The sequence below is a fragment of the Epinephelus lanceolatus genome, chromosome 19 (genome assembly GCF_041903045.1).
Source record: "Epinephelus lanceolatus isolate andai-2023 chromosome 19, ASM4190304v1, whole genome shotgun sequence".
NCBI lineage: Eukaryota > Metazoa > Chordata > Actinopteri > Perciformes > Serranidae > Epinephelus > Epinephelus lanceolatus.
The window spans coordinates 5030879-5044188 of record NC_135752.1 but is presented as its reverse complement, the minus strand read 5'-3'; the positions used below and the strand labels follow the sequence as shown (position 1 = coordinate 5044188).

The window sequence follows — 13310 nt, the reverse complement described above, 5'->3', positions numbered from 1 at the left end:
CTAATGCTATGTAGCATCTCCAAACTAACCAAAGTTTAAACATGCATATTTCTATGTGCGATTTAAGCACCTAACTAACATTAGCTCAAGTGGGTAGCCAACAACCTGTTTTATACATCCAAAGAACTAATATAAAAATGAACTGCTTGGTAACCAGACCAGGCATTCAACTGAGACAGGCCTTTCTTTGTCAAAATGTGTTGCCACAGTGGGATAGGAAAAGGAACTGGGCATTTAATCGGGACAAGGCTTTTAATTAAAGTTTTATAGTATATCATACAATATTTCTCTCAAATGTACAATCAAATGTAGTACATAGCCACAGCTAAATAGCACAAAACAACAGTGAAAATCATCTTTCTTTTGACTTTCTGTTAAAGAGAAGTCACCAAATACCAACTCCTTGACAGTTCATATCAATAAGACAGGTTCATAAGCACTTTCATGGCCATAAGCATGTTCAGGCGTTAGGGTTGGACTGTTGTAAAATATTTGTAACTGGTGTGATACTAAGAGCCAGACCGGATCGGTAAACTGAATTTTATATGCTTGACTCAGCAGACGCTCTTGTGTGGAACACAATGACACAATGTCCCAACAGCAAATGAGCATACGACTGTTAGAAGTTGCATCACTCAACATCGGAGCTCTCTGTCCACAATGATCGGCCTATATATTGATTTTGGAAATTTCTTACTTCCCAATATAGGAATTGGCACCTGCCCCAAAAATCCAGTAATGGTTGGGCTCTACTCTAAAGACAATATAAATGTCAGGAAATGTTGACTGTATTCCACAACTCTCCACAAATTGCGAATGATTCAGATTGCCACCTCGGAACTACACCTGTGTTCAAAGAAGAACTCACATTAAATTAAAAATGGTGCCATTTACTATAGCCTGTATGTACTCAAAAATGCAAATCCATCTCTGTCATGATTTTCTTTTCTTTTCTTTTTTTTGGTTAAATAGCAGTCTATAACAAAATTATATGCCTATTCTACATGAACTAGAAAAAACACGAATAAACTGTATATATAAAAACTATTCAATTAAATGAATAATTTATTATTTTCTTTGGGGTTTTTTTTTTTGACAATAACAGGTATGCAGTAGTGTTTCATTGGCTAACTTGTATGTACTTGTATGTAATGTCAAGTCTCTATTTGATCATGTGACAAGACCAACGGTAGCTAGTTTAGGTGCAAAATCTGAAAAGATTGACAAGCTGTGCACATCTGCAAGGCCAGTGAGCAGTCATGCCTTTTAAACATAAGTAAGAAAGGACCGTAAGAAAGGATAAGAGAGATACGGACAGGAGGAATAAGTAGCAACAAATAGTAAGTAAAAAGCAGCAAAAGTAGAAGATAAAAAACAAATACCTAAATAGAAATGTTATCTCTTTTACATGAGTCTGAGCTGGGGCCTATTGCACAAAACTAGGATAAGGGATTAAGCCGGGATATCTTGGTTATCCTGGCTCAACTTATCCGTGATCCGGTTGCACAAAAGCGGGATAGTGGAAAGCGGGATATGTTATGACATAAGTGACCATGGAGATTTATTCTGTGAAACTGGCCTGCTCCAGACTAGACTAAGTTCCAGGATCTATTATTATCTATTATTCAGTCTCATCCCTTATCTCAGTCAGCAGTCACCACAAACGGAAACCAATAGTTATTCCACTGCCCACTGCACATTGTTATCACATTCAGCCAGACCCACTGTCATTTTTTAAACATTTGTGATCATTAATTGCAATCATTTTAGATAAATGATGATTTTAGATGATTTTGCAATCATTAGATAATTTACAGTTTCCCATAGAATATATATAAAATACACATCCCATATAAATATAAATACACAAAGAGTAATATGATGTTCCGTTATTGAATAAGGATAAATCAAAGCAAGTAAACCATCAGCTCCTTTCAAAACTGATATTTTCAAGTCACACAGTGACTCTACAAGATAGAAAGCAGGGAATCAAAGCATATTATACAACACAAGAATAAATACACATTCAAAGGTCTGTATGTGATACACCCCGCATGTCTGCACACTGAAAGAAATGCAGGACAAATCCATACACAACAAATGAACAGACAAATAAATGAATGCAGTAGCCTCCCTGCAAGCTTGTATACAGACAGTATACAGCACAAACAACATAAGAGGCCAAATCAATTTAAATTGAATAAAAAAACCACACACAAATTCCTCTGCCAATGCAGGCCATATTTAACTGAAATTCACAGCATGCATCTCTGCCACTGCAGGACATATTTAACTTAAATTTAAAAACATGCATGTTAATTAAAATAATTTAACATATATTGGTCCCTGACCAGCCGACCACTGTCGTCATCAGGGAAGATGGCAGGATTGTCCCAGTCCATGTGTGATGGCACTCTGGGGGCCCTCTCCTTCCTCAGGCAGGCCACATTGTGGAGGACAGCACAGGCCACAGTGATGTCACATGCCCTCAAAGGGCTGACCCTTAAGTGGTTAAGACAGTGAAAGTGTGCCTTCAGGAAGCCAAAGGTCATTTCGATCCTGGCCCTTGTCCTGGCATGGGCATGATTATAGGCCTGCTGTGCTTCCTGAGGGTCTGTATGGTGTGAGGAGAAAAGGCTGGCAGGCATACCCCCTGTCCCCCAGCAACAAACCAGAGAATTCACTTGTCAATACAAAATCTCATCATCACATCCTCATAAATAGAGTGACATTCTTGACACAGCCATGATGTTAAAAAGTGGTTATTAATAGAGGCTGTGTGGCTCACCTTGTGATAGGCGCTGATAGATTCCAGAGGTCCGAAAGACTCGGTCTAGTCAGCACCGCAGACCATCTGAAATTATAAGATGAAGACTATTAAACCAATCAATGCACATAACAAGCAATGCACAGTGTTAATCGACAATATCAAAAAGTCATGTTCACCTGAACATTAATGCTGTGAAAGGATTTCCTATTCACAAAATCTGGGGATCATATATATATATATATATATATATATATATATATATATATATATATATATATATATATATACATACACACATACACACGCACGCACACACAAAATTGCATACATATAATGAAACAGCAGAGGAGCATGGAGCATGAGGAGCAAAGATAAGATAAGATAAGATAAGATAAGAGGAACTTTATTTATCCCAAAGGGAAATTCAATTAAGTCAGTGAGCTCATCTATTTATCAAAGTCTGATGGAATTACATTTACACAATTTCACTCACATCTGCAGCCAATTTCAGTTACAATTTCAACTGATTCATAATCAGAGTACAACTACGTTTTCGGAGATGTTAATTATTAATTATTTGGATTGTAATTGTGATGGTTTCAGCGGAGCAGTGAGTGTGTATTTGTGCACTACTTACGCATTCAGGCGGTCTGCAGTACTTTGCCACGCTTTCTCTAGTTGTTTTATTACTGTGGCGGTGTTGCCTTTCTTTTTGATTTGATCCTTTACCTCCTCGTAAGCCTCCGTGAGGATTTCTGCCTCCGACGGGGAAAAGTACGCCGCTCTTGTTGCCATGGTGAATCGGTGAATCTGTGATCGATGGCGGGGTCTATTTGAGGAAGCCGCGTGCGCGCACTGATCCAGGATTGGTTTCACCTGGCTTGATGAATCCGTGTCTGCTCATCCTGGCTTGGTCTTTGTGCAACCAATTAAGCCTGGACGCTCTTGTTTTGGATTCACTGAACCCAGTTCAGTCATTTATCCTGGATGTCTGAATCCTTCTTTTGTGCAACGGGCCCCCGGTGAAGGCCCTGAGCATACCCACAGCACCCTCTGCAGGAATTGCCTAGGAAGTTTTTACAATAACACTGAGAGGTTTTGTCATTTAGTACTCCTCTTAGAAAGGGAGGTCTGTTTTTTTTGCAAGTAATGTTTTGCCACGCAGGTTGCCATAGTTTTGCAAGGTTTCCAAATATATTGGGAATAAAACTTACATGAAAAAAAACGCACTGCCCAGAACTATAAAAATCTTTGTCCATGGTATAATGAAAATACACCCCAAAGCCACTTTGTTATTTAAAAATAAACCTCCAAGTTACTATTTTTTAGTACATACATGGGTTGAAGTTTTGTATATTATGATCTCATGAGACCTCTATCAGGTCAATGGCTGTTGAGTGTTGAAGATTAATTTGTATGTCGTGGTAATGTGCTCCCAATGATATGTTTTTTTGTTTCTGTTACAAATAAATATAATACCACTGTAACACAAACATAATTCCTTTATTAATGCCCCTTTAAAGGCTCATGTTATGTACCTGTAAGGACTTCATGTTTTGTATCTGGCTATTGTTTCGTTCAGAGTCCTCCAGACCATGTGATCCCCCGACCAGAGGAGATCTACATCTACAGTCCACTGGGGACAGCTTTCAAGGTTACAAGCAGTGACCACTCTTCTAAAAACCCAAGTATCATCACCATGTAAGCCCTGCCAGCATCAGTCAGCAAATCAGCCTGAGCTAAATGTTGCATTTATATTTGTGACTGTCTTTGACTGCTTTGATGGTAACCTTGCTTTTCCCCGCTCACAGATTTGCGATATGGAACACAATGATGGGTACATCTATACTCAGCATACCCTGGGGTATAAAGCAGGTGATTTGCCTTATTACACATACTTCAAGTCCTTGGCTCCTGCAAAGCTGCATCTAAAAGGACTAGTTTTGTACTGACCTCAGTTAATCTTGAAATGCAGACTTGCAGCATGTTTGCTCATTAAATTTGCCTAACAGGACAAAAACTAAAATCTAAATAGTCAGTGTTGTCTTTGTCCATTTAGGCTGGTTTCACCCTGGGAATCTTCATCCTCATCTTCACAGGCCTGCTGATGCTCTACTGTTGTTACATTGTCCTCAAATCACCAAAGGCAATACGTAAGTCCAGCAACACTATTCTGCTGATAGTAGCTAAAAAGTTAGCACATTTGATGATAACACTTTTTTTTTCAAATGTAAGAAACTGGAATTATCCTTTAATGTGAAAATCCATTATTTTATGTTTAATACAAGTCAACTTGTTTCAATAATTTCATAGAATTAAGTGTAATTTACTACTGTATATAATGACGAAAACTCTGTCTGTGGATGTGTCTGTGGGTCTGTGGGTGTGTCTGTTCCACATTTTTCTCCTCACTGACTTGGTCAATCCATGTGAAATTTGGCACAGTGGTAGAGGGTCATGGGAGGATGCCAATGAAGCAATATTACATCAATTGGCCAAAGGGGGCGCTATAACAACCGATTGAATTTGCAAACTTTGAATGGACATATCTCATGCCCTGTATGTCGTACAGACATGAAACTTTGCACAGAGATGCCTCTCCTCATGAGGAACAAATGCCTCAAGACCCGTAACTTACGGTTATATACAGTCAGGTCCATAATTATTTGGACAATGATACAGTTGTCATCATTTTGGCTCTGTACACCACCACAATGGGTTTTAAATGAAACAATGAATACCTGCTTAAAGTGCAGACTCTCAGCTTTCATTTAAGGCTTTTTTCAAAAATGTAGTATGAACCGTGTAGGAATGACAACCATTTCTTCACATAGTCCCCTGACTTTAAGGGCTCATAAGTATTTGGACAAACTAACATAATCATCAATTAAACAGTCAGTTTTAATACTTGGTTGCAAATCCTTTACAGTCAATGACTGCCTGAAGTGTTGGACACATAGGCATCACCAGATGCTGGGCTTCTTCCCTGGTGATGCTCTGCCAGCCCTTTACTGCAGCCGTCTGCACTTCCTGCTTGTGAGTGTTTTGCCCTCAGTTTTGGCTTCAGCAAGAGAAACGCATGCTCAATTGGATTCAGGTCAGATGATATGACTTGGCCGTTGCAGAACATTCCACTTCTTTGCCTTAAAAATGTCTTTGGTTGCTTTTGCAGTATGCTTCAGGTCATTGTCCAACTGCACTGTGAAGCATCGTCCAATGAGTTTTGAAGCATTTTGCTGAATCTGACCAGATAATGTAGCCCCAAACACTTCAGCTTTCATCCTGCTGCTCTTGTCAGCAGTCACATCATCAATAAATACAAGAGAACCAGTTCCACTGGCAGCCATACATGGCCATGACATAACAGTACCTCCACCATGCTTCACTGATGAGGTGGTGTGCTTTGGATCATGAGCAGTTCCTTCCCTTCTTCCTTCTCTTGTCTTCCCATCATTCTGGTAGTTGATCTTTGTTTTATCTGTCCATAGTATGCTGTTCCACAACTGTACAGGCTTTTTAGATGGTTTTTGACAAACTCTAATCTGGCCTTCCATTTTTAAGGCTAACCAATGGTTTGCATCTTGTGATAAACCCTCTGTATTTATTCTAGTGAAGTCTTGTCTTGCTGACAAGAGCAGCAGGATGAAAGCTGAAGTGTTTGGGGCACCATTATCTGCTCAGATTCAACTAAATGCTTCAAAACTCATTGGACGATGCTTCACAGTGCAGTTGAACAATGACCTGAAGCATATTGCAAAAGCAACCAAAGACATTTTTAAGGCAAAGAAGTGGAATGTTCTGTGATGGTCAAGTCATATCATCTGACCTGAATCCAATTGAGCATGCGTTTCTCTTGCTGAAGCCAAAACTGAGGGCAAAACACCCAAAACACAAGCAGGAAGTGCAGACGGCTACAGTAAAGGGCTGGCAGAGCATCACCAGGGAAGAAACCCAGCATCTGATGATGTCTATGTGTCCAACACTTCAGGCAGTCATTGACTGTAAAGGATTTGCAACCAAGTATTAAAACTGACTGTTTAATTGATGATTATGTTAGTTTGTCCAAATACTTATGAGCCCTTAAAGTCGGGGGACTGTGTGAAGAAATGGTTGTCATTGTATTTGCTGCATGTTTTATTGTTTGTTTTGTGTGTGGAGGTTAGAGTTCTCAATGTGCCGAAAAATTTACAACTCAAATATAACCAAACTGTGTGAATCAAAGCCTAAAATATTGACCCTGAGCCCGACCAAGCCTGACCCCCACAAAAAGCAGCAGTCAGCTCCTATCGCCCGGGATGCTTCGGCTATGTGGCGACACAAGCCATGCATGTCTCAAGTGGAAAATTGACTAGCTCGGTGGATCACCAAGTGAGCCAAAACTGAGGGCAAAACACCCAAAACACAAGCAGGAAGTGCAGACGGCTGCAGTAAAGGGCTGGCAGAGCATCACCAGGGAAGAAACCCAGCATCTGGTGATGCCTATGTGTCCAACACTTCAGGCAGTCATTGACTGTAAAGGATTTGCAACCAAGTATTAAAACTGACTGTTTAATTGATGATTATGTTAGTTTGTCCAAATACTCATGAGCCCTTAAAGTCGGGGGACTGTGTGAAGAAATGGTTGTCATTCCTACACGGTTCATACTACATTTTTGAAAAAAGCCTTAAATGAAAGCTGAGAGTCTGCACTTTAAGCAGGTATTCATTGTTTCATTTAAAACCCATTGTGGTGGTGTACAGAGCCAAAATGACGACAACTGTATCATTGTCCAAATAATTATGGACCTGACTGTAGATTTTCCACCATTTTGAATTTTTTGAAAAACACTTAAAATCTCTTCCTAGGAAGTTTGACCGATCTGCATGAAACTGGGTGAACATAATCTAGGGACCAATATCTAAAGTTCCCTCTTGGCAAAAGTTGGAAAACTTACTAAAACTGAGCTTCTATAAGGCAATAAATATTGCGGAGGGCGTGGCTCATCACATAAAGGTGTATAACATCTCAAGGGTTTCACCGATCACCACGCAACTTTGTAGGCATATGACCACACATAATCTGAGGGGACCCCTCCATTATTGACCACATCAAACAAAATGGGGGCGCTAGAGAGCTAATTTTTTATCTAGGCCTAACCACCATATTGATTTTTACTAAACTTGGTAGATATGTAGAACAGGACGCCTCAAGGTAACTGGAGAAATTTAATTCTAATTGGCAACTGGGTGGTGCTATAACAACAGAAAAATGCTTAAAAATGGCTAAAATGTGACCTATCACTGTGGCTTCCCCTGTGGCCGAATGTTTTTTTTTTTTTTTTCTTCTAATTTTTGGTATGACTAAGTCATGGTATGGTATGCTGCTGCAACAAGGGCTAGCTGCACCTTTCCCATGTGAGCTACCAGTGCACCCCACTTTTAAGTCAATACAACATATAAACACTTTAACTATCTGCCTTTCAACGTGCTACCTCAACTACTAATGTACAGTTTTAGCCCACTAACTATCCCACTATTGGATACATATTATGTAGATAATCATCAGTTTCTACAAAATGCTTTAAATAATGTGCTGGGAATACGCAACAGCTGTGACTACCCCCCAGTACAATGATGAATGTTAAAGTAACACCTAACTAATATTACTAGCCTTGTAAACTCCGGAGAGCTTTATTGTTTTGGGGTCCTACCACTATCGATGTTGGAACCCCATTGTATTTGCTGCATGTTTTATTGTTTGTTTTGTGTGTGGAGGTTAGAGTTCTCAATGTGCCGAAAAATTTACAACTCAAATATAACCAAACTGTGTGAATCAAAGCCTAAAATATTGACCCTGAGCCCGACCAAGCCTGACCCCCACAAAAAGCAGCAGTCAGCTCCTATTGCCCGGGATGCTTCGGCTATGTGGCGACACAAGCCATGCATGTCTCAAGTGGAAAATGGACCAGCTCGGTGGATCACCAACTCTCCACACTGTATTTCCCTCCCAGAGCAGCTGCTTTGGGAGAAATGCTCCCTCCCTGCTCTGGCTGGGAGGAAGGACAGAGAGACCAGCACGGAGCCTGGCTGCTCCAGCTCCTTCTCTCTCTGCCTGCACTTTTTATTCTTTTATATTTAATTATTTAAAAAACAAACAAACAAAAAAAAACAAAAAACAGTTCTTTTTTTTGCAGAGCTCAAGCCCTACGTCACCTGGCCAGTCAGCGCACATTTTCGTCCCAAACCTGGTCCAACCTGTCGGGTTTTTCTGTAGCCGTTGGGCTCAGGTTGAGATTGAGAACTCTCCTTCATAGCTGTATTTTTCATTAGGGAGTAGCTTTGTGTCTGTCTCATATTTGGTGTGGGATTTGTTTGGGCAGTGTGAGAGTGTGAGACAGAGCCTGTAAGTGGGTGTCTCATGCTGAAAGTTTGAGAGTTGGCAACCTTGTTAACATCATATGAGAAAATATTTAGAACATTATTGGTGCTGTTTGTTAGGAAAGGTGAGGGTTTCCATTATGCAATCCACTGACTCGAATTAAAGGTATCTGATGGGGTGTCTTGTGAACAAAGTTTCTATTTCCATTCAGTGTTTCCTCACCAAAACCAATTGTGTGTGTCCTTGAGATCTAATAAATATGTTGAGTGCATTTACTTCCTCATAAAACACACCATCATAAAGCAGATTTTTCTAATACATTTCAAACCAGCATTGTTTACATCCATTTTAACCTGCTTGCAGTCTTCGACCCCACCTTCGCTGGTGCATAGGTTTGTTTCTTAGTACATGTTAGAAAGCACTGCTCTGTAGTGCTAGCAGTTGTCAAAACTTCACAGGGTACTTTTAAAGTACTCTTTAAAAGTCCTTTTAAAGTACCCTTTAAAAGTACCCTGCAGCACAAATAAAAAATAAGACTTTCTCATATGGGTTACATGCAGGGGCGATTGCTCTGAGACAACAAGGGAGGCTGATCTTCCCTTAAAATGTCATAGAAGAAATGGTCAAATATGCACTATTGAATTTACATTGCATTAAACGTGCACTAGGATGCGTTTCACATCGTGACTATGATGTTCAAACGTCAGCTGTTTATCACCAGTTTTCAAACGCGACCTCCCTGTCATACATTCTCAGCACGGTGGACGCGGAGCCTCCAAGAATTCTTATGAGACAACGCTGAGCAGGTTTTTTTCATGCAGCAAAGCGAGATGGTCATTGGATAAATGCAACAAAATCGTCACTTCCAGGGAGGCTCAGCTTCCTTGGGACCTAATGGAGCAGTAGGCGGTAGAGGACACTAGGTGTATGCATGATGATTAGAGGAATTGTCTAAAGGCTGAACCCCTTTGTGATTGACAGCGCTTCACATTCCGAGCTCAGTCCTATCCCGATGTTTGCGAGTGGAGTCTTCTGACAGAGTGCCGTCCTGAGTTCCATATTTCCATAAGCCATATAGCTCATTTTCACTGTTAAACCCATCTGAAAATCTTTGAGGTGTGTTTTGCTGTGGTTCTATGGCATGAGTGTGGTTGAAAAACAGCTTCAATTAAATGTTCCTTTTATAAGTTAGTGACTCGCTACAATAGCAGCCGCCACTGGTTACATGTCCTGTTTTGTTTGTTTTGTCGTTTGTGGAGGAGTAGCTTCTACATTAGCGGCAACTAATAGGGATCTGAATTATGAATTAAGAATCTGCTTCTATCACTGAGCTTCTGCACATAATACTAAGTATTCTATGTAGTTAGGAGATCATGGATATACTTGTCTATCATGCTATGGTTGATTCAGGAGTTTCTTTCTATAGTAATAAAGCAGTGAACAGAAAAAATAACTTAACATATACATTTGTATTTTGCTTTTTGGGATTACAGTCTATCACAGAGAACATTACGAAATGATTTATTGAGATTAGTTTTAACTCAGACTTGCACTTCCAGACCCTTATGGCTGGAGCAGATTTTTGGCTGTGTCCACTGCAGGAGGGCATTTTAGCATGCCCAAGAACATATGTGTTAAAAGAGCCATTTTGTCCACTACCTACCACTGCCTCTACCTCCTGAGTACCCCAAGACACTGCAACTTCGGTTCCGAGTTGCATTGAGTGCTAGGACCCCTGGGTACACCTGCTTGCATGTCAGTTTTTTGTTACTACAAATTTTCCTTCTGTACATAACTAATAGTAATCAGTTTTTAATTAAAATATGTGTTTGTTTTATACTGTTGTTCCTGCAGAGGAGTGGATCCTTTAACATGTATTTGGCACCCTTTCACACCTCACAGCAGCATGTACACTGAAACTGACCAAGTCAGGCAAACACATCACATCACAGTTCTTAAGATTAGACTTTATTGTAGCTGAAATTCTATTGATTTTCATCTTTTCCCAGCACTTACAAACAGTGCAAATTTTTAAATGTCTGTTTTGCAAATGAGTAAAGTGAGAGGAGCTGCAGGTTGCCGCAGTAAGTTTTTACACTGAAAAAATTCACATAAATCTCAGAGTTAGTTAGCAGAGAGGCTTGGGGATCTCCTAAATAATTTAATGACATAAAGGTGTTGCGTGATGGCAACAAGTAATCAACATTCGAGTTCTTTTTTTCCTGTCAGTTTAGTAGGGTAAAGTGCTCTAAATACTACAGCCATGTATCCATGAGTAGGCAGTTGCTATGGTTAAGATAGCAACCAGAGATGTAAGTCACAGTTGTAACTTAGAATTTATGAAACAGAAACAAAACACAGTGTCATTGCTGCTGAATCCATCCACAATTGACCCTGAATCTGAAAGTGAACTGATTTAAACAGCTGAATTTATTAAAAGGTTTACTTAACAGAAGTTTAGCTCACTGATTGGATGTTTCTCAGTTAACACCCATTGGAAATTAAAGTTAAGTAAGTTTTTATGTCCACATGCCTGTACCTATTTTACGTCCCTATGACCTGGCTAACCTCCCATCCACAAACAGCAGGGTAAGGACTTGTAATTCTGATAGCCAAAGACTACAAGGAAAGCTAGTGACTAAGACTCAAACTGTGGATGACTTTGCAGTAAATGATTTAAAGGGCATGATCATTGAGAACAGTGAAATGTACTGCTTTTTATCAGTGACATGGCAAAAATAATCCCACATGTATCTGTTCATTCTCTGTGTTCTCTCCAGCCTACATGGACACATCCGACTGGGAATTCCCTGATGTTTGTAGGTACTACTTTGGCAAGTTTGGCAAGTGGTCCAGCTTGGTCTTCTCCATGGTGTCACTTATTGGAGCCATGGTGGTTTACTGGGTCCTCATGTCCAATTTCCTTTACAACACCGGACAGTTTATCTACAGTAAGTCACAGTACTGAGTTAGCATCAGAAAAAAGGTGTCACAATGCAGTTTCATTTGGTTGATCAGCACACATCAGTGGTGTCTAATTATGGCCAGCCCTTCAAACATTTAATCAGTAGGGCAGACTAGTACCACAGAAAGGAAGAGTAAAAGCATAAATAGCCACAGTAAGATGTTGATGAAAAGATGCAAACAACAGGCTCTTACTGCACCTCTGCAAACAGCTCACCCCAACAGGTAAATGTCTTTTACCTGCCCTGCTGTGTGATGGAAAAACACATGCAGCAATCACAATAACAATAACAGGGGCTTAAGCTGTGGAGCAACCTGCTGCTTTTAAATGTCATCACCCAAGACAAGCCGTCATCAGTTAGAGACACACCTTCCAGCAGGTAGCCCTGTTGTAATGGAAATGCAAATCCCTGCTGTGCTGGGCTGACGGCCCAAACCAAAGTGAGCCAAGCCAAGCCAGCCCATGACTGTCGAAAAGGGGTATTAGACTTGCCTTTATTGAAGAAAAGCTGCTAACAAAGTTCCCCTAATTCAGTGCTTAACAAATTTCATTTCCTATAGATTATTCACAATAAAAGTCCCTGTTAATTTCTTATGTATAAATTTTTATTGTGAAGCACCAAAATAAGGAAATGTTGAGTTTTCAAGCAGCTTCTAATACGGCTAATAGCGAACATGAAACAGTAAAATGAAGCAGATATCTTAAGTATAAACAGGACACAGGAGAGAAACTAAACTCCAAACCACAAAGATTCAGTTAGAAGCTACAAAAGTACTGAGAGTTGACCACACAGAGACTTTTAGAGACACCTTTCTCTCTCGTCTCCCACAGACAGAGGTGAGTAGAGTCTTGCAATACATATACACGCTTGTTTCAGGTGAAGAAAAGCTTGGCGTGGCACGGCATATCTAAACTGATAATGGAAATGCACTCAAATTTAATGATGGATATCAGTAATTCCTTTTTCTCTAGTAAGAATAATGATTACAGATATCTACAATTGAATTTTCACATTTCAAAAAAAGATTGTAACTAGTGAAAATTTATTTTCCCATATCGGACTGTATTTATGATATGTCCGACATATTAACAAACCATTTCAGAATTGTAGGCATCATAGAAAAATACATAAAATGATACAAAGTAAGACGTTAGCACTAGGATGAGTGTTTCCATGAGTTCCACCGTGGCTGTATTTAAACATTTATCATCCCAGT

The 13310-nt window shown here is 39.8% G+C and overlaps 1 protein-coding gene across 3 annotated transcripts in view; it reads left to right on the top strand.

The window, feature by feature from the left end:
• slc38a9 (solute carrier family 38 member 9) overlaps positions 1-13310 on the top strand; it is a 47422-nt gene that overhangs the window by 10971 nt on the left and 23141 nt on the right. For all 3 annotated transcript variants that reach the window (XM_033646912.2, XM_033646910.2, XM_078161886.1), the window contains exons 4-7: positions 4353-4471; positions 4582-4645; positions 4830-4923; positions 11909-12079. In XM_033646912.2, coding sequence (XP_033502803.1) covers positions 4353-4471; positions 4582-4645; positions 4830-4923; positions 11909-12079 — 448 coding nt within the window. The remainder of the gene's footprint in view (positions 1-4352; positions 4472-4581; positions 4646-4829; positions 4924-11908; positions 12080-13310) is intronic.